Source organism: Epinephelus fuscoguttatus, linkage group LG5 (assembly GCF_011397635.1).
Source record: "Epinephelus fuscoguttatus linkage group LG5, E.fuscoguttatus.final_Chr_v1".
Lineage (NCBI taxonomy): Eukaryota > Metazoa > Chordata > Actinopteri > Perciformes > Serranidae > Epinephelus > Epinephelus fuscoguttatus.
Genome location: NC_064756.1, coordinates 11,860,655 through 11,882,274, shown reverse-complemented (window position 1 = coordinate 11,882,274; position 21,620 = coordinate 11,860,655). Strand labels below are relative to the sequence as shown.

The following is a 21,620-nucleotide window of genomic DNA, read 5'->3' as shown; positions in this document are numbered from 1 at the left end:
ACCTAGGGTCACTGTACCATGTCCGAAGGGTTAATTTTGGTTCCAAAGGTACCATACCGAAAGCGTTTGGTGGAAATGCTGCTTCAGAGCCTGTCTATGCCTGATACTAACATGCATCTTGGGTGATCCGATCACAAGTGTATGGCATTAAATACATATGAATGACCACCACGACTCATTGTGATTCGACGACTCAAACCTCTTGCCGAGGCAGTCTTGGACATATCAAGGCAGGACATGGTGGTTCCTTTGGTGACGGCGCTCTAACGCTGTATAACTTGCCCATTTTATGACAAGTTGGACTAAGTGTTGCATGATCATACATCTTTTTGCCCTATGGAAGGAGACATGTTGAATTCTGCTGACAGCGATATCTTCAGCTGTACCGACACATCTGCTTGCATGACTAACAAGCATCCTAGCGAGCAGCTAGCGAGAGTTCATTGTGCCCTTTAAATTCTAGTGCAAGTGACACAGGCACTAATGAAGTCTGCACACAAGTGCTGAGATGCATGATAGATACAGGTGTGAACAATGATGTTTCTGAGCTGTGCACTTGTGTCTGGATCATCGAAAGGCACGTTAATACCAGGTATAAATAGGCTCTTAGTTTCATCTATATTCTTCCTCTCTAATGTGATGCAACACAAACCAATCTTTAAGTAGAAGAACCTAAAGCAGCAGAAAGTAAAGTTATATAGAAATGATTATAGCTTCTAAATATGTTCGAACAGGTTGTTAAAAAGAGGCAAGAGAGGCAAGGTTGTAAATGCAGCAAACAGACCATAGCAGGTTCATTATGGTTATGTTTGTAAATTGGTTCTTGGGTTTATTTGTTTTTGCTTAATTATCGCTGTACAGCACAAGAAACAATGCTCTGGCCTGATCTCCTTCCCTTAAGGTGTTGTGGAATATTTCACCTGAGCTATTAATGATTTATGCTTCTCTCCCGAATTGTATATTTTGTTGTAATATTAATGAGAATTCCATTTAATTTTTAATTGTTGTAGCAATTGTTTTTGGAAAAAAGGCCGGTCATTGCAGAGAATGGCCGCCTTTACATGCATACCAGAGTGAAACCCACACTCAACATTTCCAATCTACAAAAGCAGCAACTCCTTCTCAGTGAGACCCCTGATCACAACTGTTTGTGAATGCAACCTCTTAGTCTCCGAGAATATCCTACTGAACTTCTGAGCAAATGATATATTCATGTAGAAATAAAAGCCTCCCCTGTGAATCTCGCTCTCCAATCTGCTCATTAATTCTCCTGACAGACAATAGTGCAAAATAAACACAAACTCAAACATCATTTTTATTCTCCAAATATACAGAGCAAAAGCATCATAGATTCACAGACCAGTACAGTTAAAATACAACCATTTTTCTTTTTTTTGTTTTTTTTTTTGTAGATACAGAGGGCCACTGCCTGAAAATAGTGGTTTACCCAGTAGAATTTACATGTTGTCTTTTCATTACAATTATGCTTATGGTTCACTATTTATACAAACTCTCCAAATGACCATCAAAGTTAAGTACTTTTTTCCAGACCTGGGTCATGTAGTATTTGCAAACTAGTTTGCGTTATTTGGAATACAGAACAATTCAACCAATCACAGGGAAACGCACTCATTTGACTTTCAAATACTCTTCTGTGATTCTTTCAATTTTCTGTGACTAATCGTACACTGTGTGCTGCAAACCAAACCACACTGATTCCTGGCGTGCCCTGCAGGCTAATGCAAACTCTGAGGATTATTTGCAAATGCTATTTAGTCCAGGCCCTTTTCCTTACACTCACATGTTATAAAAGTACTAACAAGGTATTGATTGGAAGAAAAGAAAAGAAGTGAGAGAGAACGAGAGAAACAGAGTGATAGAGAGCATTTACACAGTAAAGAATGATGATCAGTTCAATGTGTCAAATGGCATCCTCCCTAATGAGTTCCATTAGGAACAGTAACACTTATCATACAATGAGCGAGACTTCAAATAGCCTCATGTAAACCACCCTTTGCAGGCATAGGCGAGATAATATTGGCAGTACTGACGTTCAGCATTTCTTTGTCCAGGTTTTTCCCCAGTTTGTTTAGACCCAGCCAAAAGTTTTGTGCAGTAAACAAATATAATATAGCCAGTGGGCAGAGAAGCCATTACAAACACTGACCAACAAGAACTCATTCCACACTGCTCATAACTTCTGTCTCTCACCTTTTGAAATGTGTGTATCCAGTGTACTACAGGCTAGTCTTATGCATCTCTGAATAATAGACTACCCTGCATCCTCTCCACTCTGAAAAGGGTTGCTTTGTTTTATCAGGAAAGGGCAGCAACCCCTTGTAATTGTTCCGGGTCTTTGTGTTTATTCATCTGTTATGCCCTGGCATCTGTGCAGTGCTTGTAGCCAGGCAAACAGGCGCCGCCAGCACCAGCCGGAGAGGCGTCCACAGGTGAGGAGGGCAGACTTTCTCCCCACATGGGCTTTGATTCCCAAAGACTGACATGGCACTCACATCCTGTGGTACTCTCATGCCCACTGTTGCTGCTGCCATGGGGGGATGGGACAGAAGGCTGGCCCATCAAATATTTATCTGTTTGCTGTGCAGTGTGCAGATTCTCTGGACTGGGAAAATGCATTATGTTTGGATCAGTGCGAGAGCTGCATCAGATACGTAAAACTGGACCTTTAGAGAGGAGTGCATATTTGTTTTGTTTTTTAAGGAGAGACATGCTGAATATCTGCGTTCTGCTAAGTTTTGATTGGTGACCATGTTTGAATTCAAAAGCTGTGGATGTAAAATGACACATAACATATGCAAATAATATAAATGGAAACTGTATCCTGTCCCATGCAAACTAGATCACGCTGTAACTGACTCTTGCTGATATCGAGGTAAGAATTTGATCCTCCACTCAAATGCTGAGAGAAATACAGAAAAAACGGAACAGGCATACTTGACAGTCATCATGGTGCCAAATGCAATATATTGCTGGGCATCTGGGCATCTCTCAGAAGGGCTGAAGGTATAATAACCTCTTACTGCATCTCACTTCAAAGCTGTCCCAGCTAAGCTCAGCTTCTCATCCTATAGCCTCCCGTGTGCTCCGTGTACAGAGTGTGAGTTTCCCCCCTGTGAGATCCGCGGGGAAGAGAAACCGCTCGCACAAGCCTTTCATGTAATTTGTGAGAAACAAGTAAGGTTGATGAAATTTTTGGATGGGAAACAAAGAGAAAATGATTGTCTGTCGTACAGTTTTGATGCCACATAGATTTGTGGAGCTCTAATATGGTGAAATCTGACTGAGAAAAAGAAAGAAAAGCCAGGGAAAAAAAATTATATACAGAGAAAGACAGCATTAGAGATTTATATACAGTCTGCTAAGTGCCAAGCTGGATTATCAGCGTTGAAACAGAGCTTTTTGTCTTAAGCTGTACAATGGGCGCCAATCCATTTGTAAAATTAGAGTCCAAACCGCTGCCACTCAAGTGGAAAACCCCATTCAAATGCCCTGAATATAATCAAATGTAAAGTGCTTACAACAACAACTTGCTTTTGTTTGAAATGCCGTGCTTGGTTTTTTTCATAGGTTGTTTCAGCCTCACTTCATCCCGATTGACTGCTCCGCTGTGGAAGATACTAAAAAAACCCTACCTAATTAGATAAGATATATTGTAACCTAGTAGACTTTCTGTTACGTTTTAGTTTGATTTGACAAAACAGAAGTGACATTGAGAGACACTGTTTTCAGACTTGTTTTACAGCAATCTGCTGTTATTTCCCAGAAACTCCTCTTTACCCTTCAAAGAGCTGATCAAATAACAAGCAAGCTGATTCTATAAAGGTATGTCTGGGACAGAACCTTAAAAGACATATGAGGCTTTTGATGGCTGAAATCAAATGTGATGTAATGTATGATGTAACTGTGGCTGTTACAGAAATGATCTGTGTTTACTGCCAATGGTTGTCCTTATCAAAGGGCCTGCTTTAATACAACTTAAGTAGACAACAATGGGTTTTGTTCACAACCTTAACATCTTATTCAGAGGTCCAAATCTTACTTGACACAGTGAGGTGTGTGGACGGATCCAGGATAGAATTAAGATAAAAGATTTTTGCTCATTTGCTTTACAGTATCTGCACCACGCACAAATCTGCATTAAGATTCCCAGTGTTTAGTACTGCAAAAAAAGCAACACTCTCCAGTCATCACTTTGCACAATGAATGACTACGACACTCTTGACGACAGGCTCACTCTGAAATCTTCAGTAAAGTATGAGCAATTGTGTAGCTGCGAGTTAAATCACTACTGTCTCTACTCTCAACTAAAACAAATACAGTGTCAGTGATTAAACAATAAATCCAATTTCATATATGTCACATACAGTGCAGAACAGAACAAAATAAAAAAAAAAAAGGATGCACTTGAAAAGAGTCAGTGTGACACCATCAGCTCCACAGTAGCCAAACACATGAACAGCAAAGAGCAAAATAAAACACATTTTCTAAATTTGCTCTTCATGTCCCTTGATGACCGGCACGATCACAGGTAGGTATACAGTCAGGGTGCACTAAGCTCCAGTGTCAACAATGATATTGACAATAGCAATGGGATAACCACACAATAAGAAGCTCAGCTAAAATATAAGGTTTACATTTCATTCAACAGGTACCCTCAAGTAAATGGCTGATGATCTGCGGCGTTCGCAGGAGAAACTCACAAGTACAACACATGTTGCAGTTTGTGGGCTTTCCTGCCACATGCCTCGGAGCTGGATTTGGTGTGGTAACACCGTGGAGGATGCAGCTCCCCATCAACAGAAGAGCTGATAGTGTATGTCTATCTCGCTTAGTCAAAGTTTGTATTGACACAGATCAAACAGACCCTCAAGGCAAAGTAGATATGGACAAGAAGAGGCGCTCATGTCTCATTTAGAGTCCTCCGTGAGGGAAATTAGATGCTAGAAAAAGAAATTACAGTCACGTATGTACACTGATATTCTTTTTGTGTCACAGTAAAATAATGACTCAGGGATTTAAAATGAGATCTCAGCCCCTCTTTATCTGCCCAGCTATGTGGCCCAGATACTGCTGCGGAGAGAAAAACAGTCGCTCTTTTAAACGTTCGAGACGTCTGTGGGCACATGGAGAAAGTTTTCTTCCACCCACACAGGGGACGAGTTTCAACAAGCCGAGCTTAACATACAGTGTTTGAAACGGAAGGTGGGGAGAGGAAAGAGTTATTGCTTTAACAACTAAAAACCACATGCACATTCATTTTTGTGCTTCAAACTACAAGGGAGCAGCAGGACATGGGCTCGCACTCATTATCGTGACGTTCGTGCTGAGTGTTTCAACACTTGTAACAACAGTCTCAGTTTTTCTGAATGACAATCTTCAAAAGGCAAAAAATGGTCTTTGCCGGGGTTTCTGATTGTCACACAAAGCCTTTGTAGTATTCCTGCCCAATTCCACTGCCGAAACTAAGTGTTGAATATTCATATTCCAAAATTGTGTTGTCTCTGTGTTGGCAAATAACCTCTCTGTGGCACAGTTCTGATAATGGGCTAAAAAAGGAGGTGGCTGATGAGTTAAGCATGAGGGAAATATAAGGCTTCTTGATCCACTTTTTGGGACACTGAGAAGTCTGAACAAGTCACATGGTGTATTAAAGCCAACCAGCCCCTGCATCTCCCGGTGTCCAGAGGAAACAGTAACAACGTTACTTAAGGGGCTCCTGGGAGCTGATTCTGTCACAGTTTTACAATCCTGGCTGCTTGTTACACCCCGTTCAAACGCTCTCCCTCCCCTGGTGGTCAGACGTGGGTCTGCATGCGCTTCTGGAGCGGCCGGGTGAGGTCTGAGTTCTGCGAGGAGGACTGGGAATAGTGGGAGGAGGAGGAGGCTGACGCCTTGCTGTCTTTATCGAACTGCACGTAGCCGTCCGGCTTACTGTAGCTGCTGACGCTGCTGTCACACTGCGTGTCAATAAAAGAGCTGGAGTCGCTGAGCGAGCCGCGCTGGAACTCCCGCTCACACAGCTCAATAGAGCTGCTGCCCATGCCCAGCACGAAGCGTTGGCTGTAGTCATAGAGACGGTTGGGTCCTGCTCCCAGAGTGGAGTAGATGTTGGTGAAGGACATGCCCGTTGGTACCCGCTGTTTGCCCAGGGTACCTGTGTTGGTGGGGTTCCTCACCTCGGTGGACTGATTCCCAGCCATGGTGGGCGTGTGATGCTCCTTAAAGGTATTGACACTGTAGTAGCCATTTGTAGGATCCTATTGAAAAACACAGGAAAGAAAGATTATTATCACGATTATGATCAATTTTTTTCCCCCTAAGCTTTACGTAATAGCAAATCAATATTGGAGAAAAGGGGGACACTAAACCACTGCCTTTTTTATATGCCTTTACATTTCATTTTCTCAAAGCACAACTGGAGCCAAGGTCAAACTGGCAGTAATTACCTTTCAAATTTTGAATAAATAAGAAAACAGGCTGCCGTGTTCATCATGAGAAAGAAATAGAAAACAGTGGCGAAGCTTAGTGCTAGGATTTAGTCAGCCCCCACGCTAACCTTAAAATCACGTTTCTTGCTAATTAAGCGGGCCTTGATGATTCATAGTTTGGCATCCAACGTGTCACTGCAAAGTTCACTAACATACCAGCTTTAATTGGACCTAAATGGATTGTAGTGTCTGTGATTTCATGTTTGCACTGAAATAGCTTCTGAGGCTACAGCTGTGCCACTTGTTTGTCTGCTCAGCGGCAGGCACCGTGCTGTTGCTAAGGGTCCAGTTAGGTCATTAGTGTGTGTGTGTGTGTGTTTTTATGTCCTCTTGTGAATGTATGTGAATGTCAAGCCTAGTGAGCATGGTGGCAAATCCCAAAGGAAGAATGCTTATAATGGGGAAATGAGAGAGACAACCTGAGAGGATTCTCGTTATGCTTGTCATTATCAGACAGCAGACAGGGAGATTGTTTGCGCCTGGCCTTCATCTCTTGTTCAGTCCCCCCTTGTGCTCTCGCCTTGTGCACGCTGTCATTAACTAGGATAAAAAAAAAATCTGGCCCCAGGGGGGAGCAGGTAAGCAGGCAAACACAACAGAAGCGCACTCCAGAGAGCCAACGCCAACATCCGTTTGGACAAAGGGACTAATGAACAGGTCAGAATGTGTGATAAGCACCGGTGTGCTGCAGAATCTCAACGCACATCACCTATATCACCCATACAGGGTCAAAATGATATCATCTTTGTTAAATATAAACTGCAGCGTGAGAATGCATCTTCATCCTATTCTACATCCACAGCCATCGACAGTCATGTTGACAAGAATGCAGGTCGTAGGTGGAAGAAACACCTGCTGAGATAATGTGCTGTGCTTGATTTACCGACGCATTTACATGAAAAACGACAACAGAGTTCTTCTTAAGGTATAGTAAACAATTTCACCACACTTTTGAATAAATTCAACAGAAACTTGCTCATAAATATTGAGAATTTATCTTGCATAAGGGCAGGATGTGGAAACAAATTGCTGCTCCGCTGTATTTCTAAAAGATTTAAAAGCAGTGTGCAGGATTTAGAGGGATATATTGGCAGAAATGGAGTATGATAAAACGTTTTCTTTGGTGTATAATCACCTGAAAATAATAATCATTCTGTTTTTGTCACCTTAGAATGAGCTGTTTATATCTATATAGGGAGCTGGTCCTCATCCATGAAGATGTTTCTACAGTAGCCCAGATTGGACAAACCAAACGCTGGCTCTAGATAGCACCATTTGAAGTTGGCAGCCCCTCCGTGACAAGCAATTTCGGAAAAACATCTATTTTCTAATACAAAACCAATTTATTCAGTGTTTTTTCTGGTTTAAATCATCCAGTCTGTTTGTCTTATCCATAGGATGAGACTCCTATGGATAATTTGGCTCTTTATAAAGACCTCCTGAACATCAGGATCTTAAGTTATCTGAGAAAAAGGTGAGTTTTATCAGTGTTTCGTCACTTAAAATCACCGGGTCTGTTTGTTTTAGAGAGGAGGAGAGCTCTGTGGATAATTCGGCTCCTGGTAAAAACCTCCCGAAACAATGAGCATTGAAGGATCCCAACCAGGATAAGCTTAAGCTGGTTGCAGTCTGCCGTCCTCACTGCTAGATGCCACTAAATCCAACTAAATCTTACACACTGGACCTTTAAAGACAGACAACAGAGTACAAAAAACCCTCAAGTATTCTATTTTTCTGCTCTTGACAGTTGGACTGGAAATAAGACAGTATACAGAATATAGTGGTGTAACAGCTTCAAGCAAAGAATAATTGACTAATTTGAATGAAACCTTGTAGTAATTATGATTTTGCAGGTGGCTTTACTACAGTAGAATAAAACACACATAGAAGGGAAAGGTGTCCTTCACTTGAAGTTAGCCTCTCAGGGAGTGAAAAGGGGCTTTAAACATGAATCTGTAACAATCTGCCAAACTGCGTGCGGATCATTTATTGCAAGAGTTACAAGTGGTAAAGTGCTTTCATGTGCGATAGGAGAACTGAAAGCAAAGCGCCTCGTCGTCTGAACAGACTGCTCCATTCACTGCCATGTAAATGGGCGGACGGCTATAAATAGCTCTAAAGTCCGTTTTTATTACATTCATTGAATCCTGGCTGCGCTGAATAAGACACATTTGGTCGGATCTGACCATGCTGACATTTTAGTATTTTTTTCATACGCACAGAGCCGGCCTGCATACAGGCTCCAAAAGGTTTATGGAGCAGGACTTTTGATATTAAGGGACGAACACATGGAGTGGATGTCATTGATCAAACAGCGGATTGAGCGCATTGGGTCAGACTCATATATCAAGTTTCTAAAAATAGCATTATTGTCTTTTGTTACCTGCCACCAGAGGGGTCGAAACTGGGCTGTGACTCACACTGTGTTTACTCATTCTTTTTCACATTTTGATTGTGACACTGCCCATCTAGCGGTGATGTAATCAAAATGAGTACTTTAGCTGCAGCTGGTTGTAAAGATTACATCATCTGGTGTAACACAGTGGGTCAGTATATTAGATACGGTGTGATTTAGATAACATGATGAGCGTCTTATTGAATTTCCTCAGGATGGTAAATGACACATTGCCAGAGTTTATCCTAAATTTAGCTTAGCTTTTACAATCAAATTACAATCCCATAAAATTTCAGTGTGTGTTATAAGCATTGTCGTCTCACAGCAAGAGGGTTCCTGGTCCAAACTCAGGGTAGGGGGTTTGAACCCCAGGGTGGGTGAGCCCTCTTGTGTGGAGTTTGCATGTTCTCCCCATGTCAGCGTGGGTTTTCTCCAGGTACTCCAGCTTCCTCCCACAGTCCAAAGACATGCAGGTTAATTGGTGACTCTAAATTGGCTGTAGGTGTGAATGTGAGTGTGAATGGTTGTCTGTCTCTTTTACACTGCCAGATTTTTGGTGAATGTTGGGCCGATTTGCCGGCAAGCTGTGAGCGTTTAGACACACAGAGTCGGATTGGCGAGTTGATCCGAGGTGCCCAATTTTCCGCCTCGTAGGGTAGACATATTGGCGGAACCGTTTTGGTTTAAAAAGAACGAGGCGCCCTTCCGCCATGGGAGGAGCTGTTGATGACTTGTGGGAGGAGCTGTTGATGACGCCGCACGTGCGAGCCACTAGCGGTGGATAAACAGGAAACAGCTGATAGCAGGAATGAGCAGCTAGTAGCAAGAGGGAAACGCAAACCTAAAAGACACTGTAAAGATGAGCAACTGGGGAGACAAGGAATTGCGCGCCCTCCTTGTCCTCGCAAACGAAGAGGCCATTAACCGTCAGATGACGGGGACGGTGAAGGATGGGCCAATTTATGAGAGAATCGCTGAAAGACTGGCCAGCTGCAGCTTCCCTCCCACGTCACTGTTTACGTCACACGCTGAGCTACACGACGTTACTTGCTCACGCCCCCATTGCCCCGAAAAAGGTGCATTCTGTATAAACAAAAGTAGGCAGGCAGCATTTCGCTGCACTCCCCGATTTTGTTTTTATACTGTCAATGCTGAAAGAAGACTGATTGGGCTTTCCTGCAAATTTGCACAATTCCTATTTAAAAAGGGCTTATGTGTCAGCCCTGTGATAGTCTGGTGACCTGTTCAGGATGTACCCCGCCTCTCACCCAATGTCAGCCCTTAACCCCCGACAGGATTAGTGGTTAAGGAAAATGAATGAATGGATGTTTTGATGCTTTGATACAAGTGTAGATTGAGTCTTACCAAAATCAAAAAAGAAAGAGCATGGTAACAGTGTGTACTCTGGGACAGAGTAGGGGAACGTGAGTATCTAACAGTAATGTTGCAAGAAAGCAAGTAATGTCTCTGCCCTGATATTACAACCCTGGGACCAAAAAGAGTTGTATGTATTGTTATTAAAGGTGAAACAAACTAAACTTTCCTGGGCGAGATACTCAGGCTGTTCTTAATAGACTGGAGAGGTTCACAAGTTTATCTGCAGGTCCCAGTGGTTTTGATTTGACAGACACATTAATGGAAACAGAATGATGCTTTAAAGTGTGCTGAGGAAGATTTTTAAAAAAGAAAAGTATTTTCCAAATTCAGTATTGACTACTAAATCACTGCTGCTGAGAGCAAAATCAGTGCACCTTATAAACACTCAACACTTTCCCCAGTCCTGTATGTGCTTTAAAGCATCCGAATCCCATCTTTATGGTATAAGTAACACTTTAAGTAACTTAAAAAACAGCTTAAGGGCCAACCAGCCTCTGATTTCTTGAACCACCTTTGATGAGAGACTAATTAATAAAAATTATACCTCCAACTTGAGTCATTTTGCCTCTGGATTTATCCTTGGAAAATCATGTGTAGCAAGAGGGGGATTAATGTTTTTCTGCTATTTTGGTACCAGAGTTAAAGACCACCCTCTACCCCAAAGGCGTTCTCTCTCACCACCTTTTACCCGCCCCTGTGCGGTCGTTGTTCATGAGTTGTACCTTAATGTGCTGATACTCCTTCTCTTCCTCTTGTAATACCTCCAGCTGCTTCAGAACAGACTCCTGCTGGAACTCTCCTCGTTCAACCTGAATAGGAATCAAGAAAAGAGTCTGTGTAGTTTCCGAAACTCTTCCACTCAGAGTAAAAAGATGTTTTGAGATGGAAGGATTTCACTTTCATCACTTGTTCTCCTCTTTTATTATCAGTCAGACATGTTTCACCTTCACTCGGGGCTGGCAGGGACAATTAATAATGTATCCGTGAATATCTTTTATTTATCTCAACAAAATGCAGATTTGTAAGGTAGCTAAGCTCATTTCCCTGCACTAACATCAAGTGCCGACTGTATTAAGAATTTCTGAAAGAAAATGTAAAACCTCACACTGCAAATAGCCCAGCCCTGGAGCAAACTGCATGATAACCAAAACACTGGTACAGTTCCAAAGAGGAAACAGTTCTTTGTGTGTCTAGGAGGCATGTAGATACAGAAGTACACCCACTGTAGGATTACCCAATATGCATCAGCGTCTGCATAGTTACAATGTATTGGGGCCTGTTCCGCTCATAGGACTTGGCATCAGATTGATAAATATAGACCCTATGCCTTGACTACAGCACATCTAAACGCCTTTCTGTTCTTCCATTACTCAAACATAACATATTGCATGGGAAATAGCAATGACAATAGCATTCATTATTTTAAGAAAGACAACAAATTTAAACATAAAAAACATAGTTGAGATGTTGAGAAATGGAAAAGTAGTATGTTGCGACACTCACACTCACCATCAGTTGTTTCATGGAGGTGTGTTCTTCGTTTTCTCGCGCCGCGTTGTGGTCTTTGTGCACAATCTCCACCCGGATGTCATTTTTCGCCGACACCACTCCTTTCAGATCTGGCAGAAACAGATGACACATATATCTCAATAAGCTGGATAAACACCATCCTGTATTTGTTGACATTATAATTCCCCCCCAGTGCAGTTTGCAGTATTACAGAATTTAGCAAAGATCCCTGGGTTTGGTTTGTGAGAGCTCCCCCAATTTCCCGAAAAACAATACAAATCATTATTAATCATTTGTTTCCTGCCAACACAAGATTATCTTTTTTTCTGCATACATATGCAATCTCACACAGCCTTTCCACGGGCGGCTCATTCTGTTCGGGACAATGCTGATGATACTGTCATATAACAAAGTCTTACTTTCTGTCTTAATTTTGCTTGCAAGTTCTCTCTGGTGAGCACAGATGGAGACGGGCAGTGAGGGCATAACCAGGTGCGCTTCCTCTGTAGTATACAGACAATAGACATGCTGAAGGGACCAGTAGCACAAATTGGTTCTTGGATAGAGACAGTGGCTGACTGTCTCTAACCTGAGTCACTTGGTACATGGGTGGGTGGCAGTGAACATAGCGCAGGATGTAAATAGCCTCAAAAGCGAATGCAGCCAGACTGAGATTGCATGAAATGAGCCCTTATTACAATCTGGCTATCTCTGCACCACAAAAAGATGTCCATCACAAGCAGTGTTCCAGCAATTTATCTTGTGTCAGAAAATTTCTTGCAGCAGCTGGCAATGTAATTTTTTATTTATTTATTTTTTTTTTAAATAGATGCTCCATTTTTAAGAAACCTGCAGACAACCAAACTCCTGCAAGCAGATGAATGAAAACAATATCTGCATCCGCATAGATGGACATTTTTTTCTGGGGTGCTTGGGGGCGATACAGTACTTTGGCATGCATGCTTCAATGGATGTAACAGTGGAAGAGGAGACGTACTTCTCTGGGAGCGGGTGCAACAGAATGCTCCGATGGTGCCCATGAGGACAATGAGGGCCACAAAAGCTCCCACAGCAATGCCGATGATCACCGCCACTGGGAGAGATTCTGCAGAGAGCAACAAAGAGAAATGTCCTTCTACAATAACACACGACAAACATCTCAAATGTGCGTCAAATTCAATATAGGGCACATGACGGAGAGTACAGAACAGCAAGCAGGTATAATGTAGAGGCCACTTTTCTCTGTCTGGCACATACATGCGCCAGTTCTCCTCTGCTCTGCCTCTTTTCTGTCTCTGCAGCAAACAGGAACTAAGAGGAGATATGCTATATTTCATCCCTCTAAGTGACTTTGACATTATCCCTGAGGCACAAGGCTAGGAAATAAAAATACACAGACACAGTGCCAAAGGAAAAAAAGAAGAAAGAAAAAAAAGTTGTGTACTGAAAACGAAAAGTTATTACCAAACCTTTTGTTATCGGGGTGGGTAAAGATTTTCCCAACTAATATTGTCTCATTATCCTACTGTCTAATAACTTTTAATTTACACTCATTTAGCCTAATAGAAGCCTTTCACCCTGGGCTTTTATTTTCATTGAGTAGAGCGCGAGGCTGTGTGCATTAGTTTAGGCATAATCATGTTTGTGTGTTTCTGCAAGGATGTTACAGTGCATTTGCGACTAGGAAGAGATTAAACCTGCATCTATATGCCGCTCCGACATTAAAGGTTCTCATTAAAGCACACTTTAATGACCTGAGTTACCAGCCCACGTTTATGACCTTCTCGCATTTTAAACAAATGCAAAACAACCAAGTGCTCTTCCTACACCATTAAAGCCTATTTAATGTCTTCATTGATCAATGTCACTTTCACATAAGCAGCTTATAATTTATCATTTGCGATAAGTGGATAGAAAACACTGCTTCCCCTACCGTAGAGGGGAAAGGGTCAACAGATAGAAAGGATTCATTCTTTTAATCAATAGAAACAGGGGGTGTTGTAAGTCGCTCTTTTACATCGAGAAAGCAGGACGCACAGTGCATTTTATGTTCAGCATGCAGTTTATGCTAAAGGTCACGAGTTCAGATTACCAGACTCATTTGTTAGGAATTCATCAGTGTCATCAGCACATTAACTGTACATCAGACGTTTCAGAATTTAGCCCACACAGTATAGCTTTGTGTTATCATCTTCGGTTTCAAGTTGATAAAATGCTAATTTTTAAAAACTTTTTTCAAATAGAATATATATCGAAATGGTGCTTATGTGTATATAACTGCTGTATCAAAGTTAAAAATGGCTATATAATATACTAAAATCTATGTGTCCATGTGTCTTAATTGTTTTTGTGCATCAACATGATTCATAGATGACCAATGCATTATGAAATCACGCCTCATGCATACTTACACATGTACGCAAAAACACATTTGCACATGAACATACTAACAATCACTGTACAGTCACGGGCTCAGAGTCACAGTCACAGGGCAGGCACAACCACAGTGATGCACACAAAACTCTACAGCTTGGTTCTCGTCTACCATCCATCACTATCTAGAAAACCACAGTCACGTGATTCGAAGAAGAGGAAGGTGGAACCTGTCGAACCTTGGCTCCCACCTTGTTCCTTAAGGCGTATGATCTCGGTGTCCGAGCCAAAGCTGTTCCACGCGGTGCAGTTGTAGATGGTCTGGAAGTCAGCCGGGACGATGTTACTCATGGTCAGTGTGGAGATTACTCCCTCCTCTGTGGTGACGGTCTCCACGGTGTAGCGGCCAGATGTCCCAGACTCCAACACGGTTTCCTTCCATGACCAAGCCTGAGAAAAGACAGAGGGTAAACAGATGTATTGTGTATGAGATTTTTAGCATTAGCAGCAATGTAGAGCAGTGTTTTATTACATGTGTTCATGTATTGTTTGTATTTCGTGTTGTACAAGTTGGGAAAGAAGGAGACACAGCAAATGTATATGCATTGGTGATCCCCTGACCTTTCCTCTAGCACTACCACTAGGGTGACATTTCTGTTTTTTAGGGAAATATATTATCAACTATTGGATGGAATGCCATGAAATTTGGTTTGACATTCATGCCCCATTTCAGGATGCATTTCAATACATCTAGCACCACCAGCAGGTGGAAGTTTTAATTTGCAAGTTCAGTTCATGACCAGTCAAATGATGTGCTTATGCGCTAATGTGCAAATATTAGCATTTTTATTGGGAACTTGTTACCATAGTGGCATTAGCATTTAGCTCAAAGCGTTGCTGTGCCTATGTAAAGCCTAACTGTACGTTCAAACCAACAGCGACCAGAGCTTCCAAAACGGCGGAAGTCATTAATTTTCAATGAGAGCCTGGTGACTTGGGGGATTTGGGCGACCTGGTCATCAGCCACATGTCTTGGGCGACCAAAGTGACCGGAGCAGGTCCGGAGGGGAGTTAAAACTTGTTTAACTTTATGGTAAGGAGCTCTGATGCGGTTCAGCAACAACCAGTCGAAATGCTGACGTGCTTCGTTGAAGCGGGTCCCAGAGAACAAGCCATGTAGTTTTGGGTCCTACAGTACACTTGTTCCGACAATGGATATTGAGAAGTTGATTTCTTGCGTTGGCGCCCACTCAGCCCTTTATAATGTGTCGCTGTTCGGTTACAGAGACCAAAATAAAAAGAATGAGGCTTGGGACCGCGTCGCGGAGGTAGTTGGTTGGTCTGGTGAGTTTTAAAGTGTGTAATGTTAGTAATAGAAGAGAGAATTACAGGCTAATGTTGCGACGTAGCATGCAAGTCTTCCTGGCTTGGTTTGACATACTGCTTCCGCGAGAGACTTTGCCTCTTTGGAAGCTTCTGGTTTGAACGTACAGTCACAGAGCTGATAGCATGACTGTAGACTCTTAAAGACTTTAAGTAAGACATATATACATATGCATTAAGGAGGCCTACACACAATACAAAACACACATGTTGCCAATGGAATCTACGTTTGCACAGTTGAAAAGCCACAGCCAGGAAGCTTGCTCATATGTTAAAGGCTAACGAGCTATCTAATACAGTCAGTGACTAGAAGAATAGAAACATGTTCAACTCTGACCGTGATAACAACTACCATATGTTATGGCAGTGATAGAACAAGACACCTGCAGTAGTATTAAAGCTTACCAAGCAAATGCACAACTACCCAGTGTTTATCGGTGAATCCACCCTTCAGTGTGTGATTGTGTTCATTGGGAGGTGTTTAATGGGATGGTGCTAACCTGCAATCATTATTTGATTTCACCTATATGTTGGATGATTCTTGCACTCTGTCAGACAGCTTTGTGTTGCCAACGGTAGCCCACACATCTCCATGGAAACACACAACGACCATGAATAGATGAACTTAGTGCTCTACAGTAATAAAGGCATAGGTGAGATACTGGTCACTGAGCAGACATCAGCTCATTGTGCTTGATTAGTAGTTTAATGATTAAGGGAAGTATCAGAGTGGAATGAATCTGATGTTATATTGTTCATGGTAAAGACACTCTGTTATCTTTAAAATGTTGTGTTTTTTTTCTGGCTGTTTGCTGCTGTTCATCTCATTTGACAAGCTGCCAGCTCACTGATATCCCTGACATCTTCAGCATTCTTTGAGCTGATGTCTAATGGATAATTGCAAATTGCTTGTACTGTAGGCAGATCTCCTCTAACTGCTGGGTTTGAATTACAGCGCTTTTTGGAGTGGGCTGCTGGGAGACTCTAAACAACCATTTGTAGAGCAGTGATGGCTTTGAATTAGAGAAATATAAGTAGGTACTGTAGGGCAGGAGATACAGTGTATTTGAATATGGTAAATAATTATGATGGCAAAAGAAGGATGAGCTTAAAATGTTCTTCAGAAAGAAAAAAGATTACACCTTAAAAACAATAACAAAACTTTTAATTTCTATTAATGATCCAGTTCCTTAAGGTTCTGAATTGTTAGAAGAAGATTTTTCATACTGTAAATTGTGATGTCAAATGGGTACATGCATTGCATTAGATGCAAATTTTGTACGTGTTAAATAAATATTAAAAAAATGTTAACATGTTTTCAAATGACACCGTTCTTGCATTAAAATTCATTTCAAATCAATTAACATTTGGTGTCTCTCTGACAGACAGCAACTCAAACAGAATATTTTGAATTAATGTGTTTTGAAATACTAGCAAAACAAAATGTCAAAAAACTGAGGGGGCTTGAGATTTTTGCAGGGCATAATAGGTAAAAGGAAGTGATGGATGTGACACATGATGGACTAATGTGAAGTGGCGTTGCCACTTCGAGTGATGTGGACGAGGGGTACGCAGGAAAACAATAGATATTTGCATATAGTAGGCTTATTTATGCAGTGCTATGGTAATGTAGCACGAGCCATTTAGTGGCTGCTTTTGTTCAAGGCTATAGTGAGAATTACATGGTTAGTTTTTGCTGATTTTAAATGAACAAACGAGGAAATTCATTACACTGGGTAAGAAGCGAGAAAGACAAATTGATACTCAGGGGATAAACAACACATTCAACTTCAAGCTTGCAATAATGGACAGGTGGCTAAATAGAGTTGTGAAATACAGTGTTAAAGTGTTACAAAATTTGGCATGTTTCAAGAATGCTGTTAATTGACTTCTCAGATACAAAATGACTAATATGAAGAGCTTTCCTTGCCCTTTTTTTTTACAGAATATTTTTGTGGAGTTCTACTTTATCTGGGTCTAAGAATAAAGGATGTTGTGTTTTAAAGCCCTGTGTGTGACAAATATCAACTTTGGCCATATAAATGACACTGACTCGACTTAAAGGAACAGTGTGTGGGAATAAATGGCCTCTAGCAGTAAGCATTGCAAATTGCAACCAGCTAAAACTCCCTGTTAGAATTCTGACAGTGTTTATTGTTCAAGAGTTTTTAATTTAGAGCCGAATAGTCTGCAGAGGTCCAGAGGGGCTGCTCACTACAGTCGTGGACGCAGAAACGCGAATGGCCCCATCTAGACCCAGTGTTTGGTTTGTCCATTTTGGGCTACTGTAGAAACATGGCAGTGCAACATGGCGAACTCCATGGTCGAGGTCCAGCTCCTATGTACATATAAACGTCTCATTCTATGGTAACAAAAACACAAGAGTTCTTATTTTCAGATGATTATACACTAAATAAAATATTATTATGTTATACTTAATTTCTGCCTATATACAGTATATCACCCTAAATTCTACACACTGGATCTTTAACTTGCCGTAACCACATCTCAGGTTTCACATCTGTAATTTCTGTAGACATAAAGCAAAAGAAAGTAATGCTGCACTGTTACTTAAATAAACAATTTGGAATCCAGAATAAACATTTCAGACCCAGCAGCCCGGCCTCCACATGAGCCCCTCTCAAATAAACCTGATATTAATTATGTTGCTAGTTAATGCTGGACACCAACATAATAAAAACACACATTAGATGACAAAGTATGGCAATTAACCGCATGCATATGCACACACACACAGACACACATACACACGCACACAAATTAATAATAAGCACAATGTGAGCTCAGAGAGTACGCTGCTTATATAAGGTCCATAAATCTTAATGGGATCAGTGCTAACAGAACATGAGTGTATTTTTTTCATGCCTACCTTTTCATATGAACAAAAATGATGGAGCTAATGCTGTAAAATTCTTCAACTTATCTTTAATCATGTATGCTGCCTATATGTAGTTAACAAATCAATAGTGCAGTCGGGCATTATGTCAATAGCTCAGTCAAGCATTGTATTTCAGACACAGATATTAAAGAGTGGTCATTATTCAGTCTAATCTGCATCGTTCAGGCACCACAGATCCATAAAATATCTACACATGAAGGTGACGGTGAAATCAGATAATAATAAAAATAAAATTAAAGAAATAGTCAAGTGTACTTACAATGCGGTCTGGAGGAGGTGTACTCCGAATGAAACATTTGATTTGTCCTTTTTCTCCGTGTAAAGCTTGCTGAGTCTGTGTACTGGAGATGGTCGGCGGGCCTGGAAAAAGTACCATAAAAAAAAGTTTGAAGATGAGTTCCAGAAATTGAAACATGAATAATTAAATTCATTTTCAGTCTCAGGTCATATGACAATTCTGCCCAATGGAGTTTTTGTGGCACATTATACCCTAACTGCTGTCCTGTTCCACACAGTAACACCTGAAGTGTTCAGTAATTTGGGACTCATGGGGAAGATTGTGTTGCAGCGTGATATGAACATGCCTCATCCCTCAGTACAATCTACCCAAGGACACGGCAGGACTGAATGAAGGGCATGAGTGGGGGCCTAGACCTCATTCTGGATCAAGAAATTGTTGATTTATGGCTGGCTTGATTTCTCCCATGGAGATAAACGTCGGTGGAGAGTGCTACAGCAGTTCTTTGGAGCGTAATCAGCACTACACAGATGGAAAGAGAAAAAAATGCCATTGTGCGGAGATAACACACTTGTCGCAGTGTATAACCTCAATCAATTTGCTTGCAGCAAATTTGACCCCTGAACCAATAGTTTCGCGAAAAGAAAAAAAAAATAAACCACTGAACATTGAGCCGCAGCTCTCTACAAACACTCAAAAAAAAAAAAAAAAAATCAAAGACATCCATCAAGACACTGTAAATACGCCTCCTATAACTTCTATACAATGTTTGTGTGAGCTTTATGTTTCTTCATTGATAATTTTGATTAAATGGAATGGCTTTGTTATAATTACAGGGTTTGTTCAATCAACACGGGTTGCAGGTAAAGGACTTGGAGCCAGCATGTGTTAAACCTTGGTCAGGCTACAAGATCTTGCCTGACAAGGGCAGCTCAGCCTAAACGACTGGTCTGCTTGCCATCTGGTCTGGAGGCTGTTCACACCAGGTGACAGCACTAATATGAAGACAAGATGTCACACATGACCCAGTTCTGTCTTTCAAGTGTATTTTCCCTTTGGTCTCGAAGAGCCCACTGTAAGTGGAATTTCAGAGAAGCAAAGTACGGAGGCAATGGTTTACATTTACCTTAGTCTTACATTTAAATACATTCAATTACAGTGCTAGAAAAACACTGTGGAAAAATTCTGTATATGATCCAAGCATATTTTTTATTTTACATAAGGTAATTCCAAGAAAAGTTGTGTAGCAGTTTGCCAAGAGTGTAATGAAGACAGCTGGTAATCTTGCTGATTCAAACTACATGAGAATGAGTCGTGTTTTTGTTCAGCTTATTTTCTCTTTCAGTATTTTTTCTCATCATGTTTTCTTGCATTTAGTTGTTGTTTGCTGTTTGTATTTAACTGCACATTTCTGATGTGCAGTGTTGATGTTTATGATTTTTTCTTTGCGCTTGACTGGCTTTTCCAACAGTCGCTCAAAGACTCAAGATATGGGCCTATTCACAAGACAGCCCGCGCTCACCGAAAAAATGACCACACGGGTGGAGCATGCAAGGTGGTGCTCTCAAGTGGCTGTAGTGATTCCTACAGGAGCAGAGGAGGAAGTGACGTGATGTAGCCAGCCTGTTCTCATTCTGAAGCTACTTTTCATGGCGGCGTGATATGCCACCAGTCGAAATGATGGCACTAGTCACGGCACTATGATACGTGGATGGATGGTGTCACTTCATAATGCGTTGGTATGATAGGTGGCTGGACAGTGTCAATTGTAAATGCTGCTAGTAACAGCTGAAATTCAGGAGCTGGAAAGTCCCTTTAGCACGGATGGGAGGGGAGGTGGATTGGTTCAGGAAACCCTGGACTTTCATCAGGGATCACAGTGTTTGCTTCCCATATGAATGCAGAGCCAAACCAGAATGTCTTTTTCTTAAAATAACCATGTGCTTTTGTTGACGTCCTGTCCTGCAATGTCAACATCAGACACAGAAGGATACCTAGCATGTAATATGTAGGCGCAAAATTCCACTGAGAAAGCAGCGATATGTGAGGACTTGGGATGAGAACGTGTTGGACGCAGCATATAAAACAGACAAAGTCCTCGTAATGTACAAATGCCTAAGAAGGCCTTACAGGGTGGGTGAGAGGGGCGGTGGATGGGTCAAACAAGCACAGGACTTTTACCCAGGAGACCGGTGTTCACATCCGAAAGTCACGCTGACTTCTTGAACAACAACCTTGCATAGTAGCTATGTGCAGCATGCTACGCTAGTTGCGTATGTGACATTTCATATGTCATGTGACAGTAGTGACAAAAGTAGTTAGTTATGTTTTTTTCCTAAACTGAATCAAGTAGTTTTGTTGCCTAAACCTAGCCACATAGTTTAAGGGAGGAACTGTAACAGTTTTATGATGCTACAGTAAGAATGTGTTTAAAACTGTGATCATTAGAAAGGCAATATATAGTTTTGGGGCTGGTCATATAAGTCGTTTTGGAAGTCAGTGGAAACTGCAGAAGACAGATGCCCAACCACACCCAGCCTGACATAATCAATCATGTCCAAAAAAATCACATGGGCTTCAATCAGTAGCCTTGAGTTTGTTTACAAGATGACCACATCCTGATTTAAGTGTTCTGGTAAAATTTGCTCTGAGCCCTCCAGGCTTATTGTGAGAATATTCAATTAAACATAACACACGCACAAAGTGACATTATCCCTCTCATCCACCGTTATTTCTATAGATTTAAAAGCTGGTTTTCTAAAGACATGTTCCCACAAAAATAACACAGGGAACTGTTTTTATCTTTTTTAATGGTAAAAAGGCCTTTAACAAAGCTGTTAAAATCAAACATTAAGCATGTCTCTTGTGATGGTTAAGGCTAAGAATGTGGGTTTGAGGGGGTGGCAAGTGAGGCAG

The 21,620-nt window shown here is 41.4% G+C and overlaps 1 protein-coding gene across 11 annotated transcripts in view; it reads right to left on the bottom strand.

Annotated features, from left to right (window-relative positions):
• Positions 1-1,352: 1,352 nt before the first annotated feature.
• Positions 1,353-21,620, bottom strand: part of kirrel3b (kirre like nephrin family adhesion molecule 3b) — a 188,779-nt gene continuing 168,511 nt past the window's right edge. For 3 of the 11 annotated variants that reach the window (XM_049576341.1, XM_049576343.1, XM_049576347.1), the window contains 7 exons: positions 18,726-18,826; positions 14,403-14,613; positions 12,788-12,895; positions 12,210-12,293; positions 11,785-11,900; positions 11,004-11,090; positions 1,353-6,278 (listed from right to left, as the gene is read on the bottom strand). In XM_049576341.1, coding sequence (XP_049432298.1) covers positions 5,817-6,278; positions 11,004-11,090; positions 11,785-11,900; positions 12,210-12,293; positions 12,788-12,895; positions 14,403-14,613; positions 18,726-18,826 — 1,169 coding nt within the window. In that variant the 3' untranslated portion in view covers positions 1,353-5,816. The remainder of the gene's footprint in view (positions 6,279-11,003; positions 11,091-11,784; positions 11,901-12,209; positions 12,294-12,787; positions 12,896-14,402; positions 14,614-18,725; positions 18,827-21,620) is intronic. The other 8 variants (XM_049576342.1, XM_049576352.1, XM_049576344.1 and 5 more) reach the window with 6 other exon arrangements.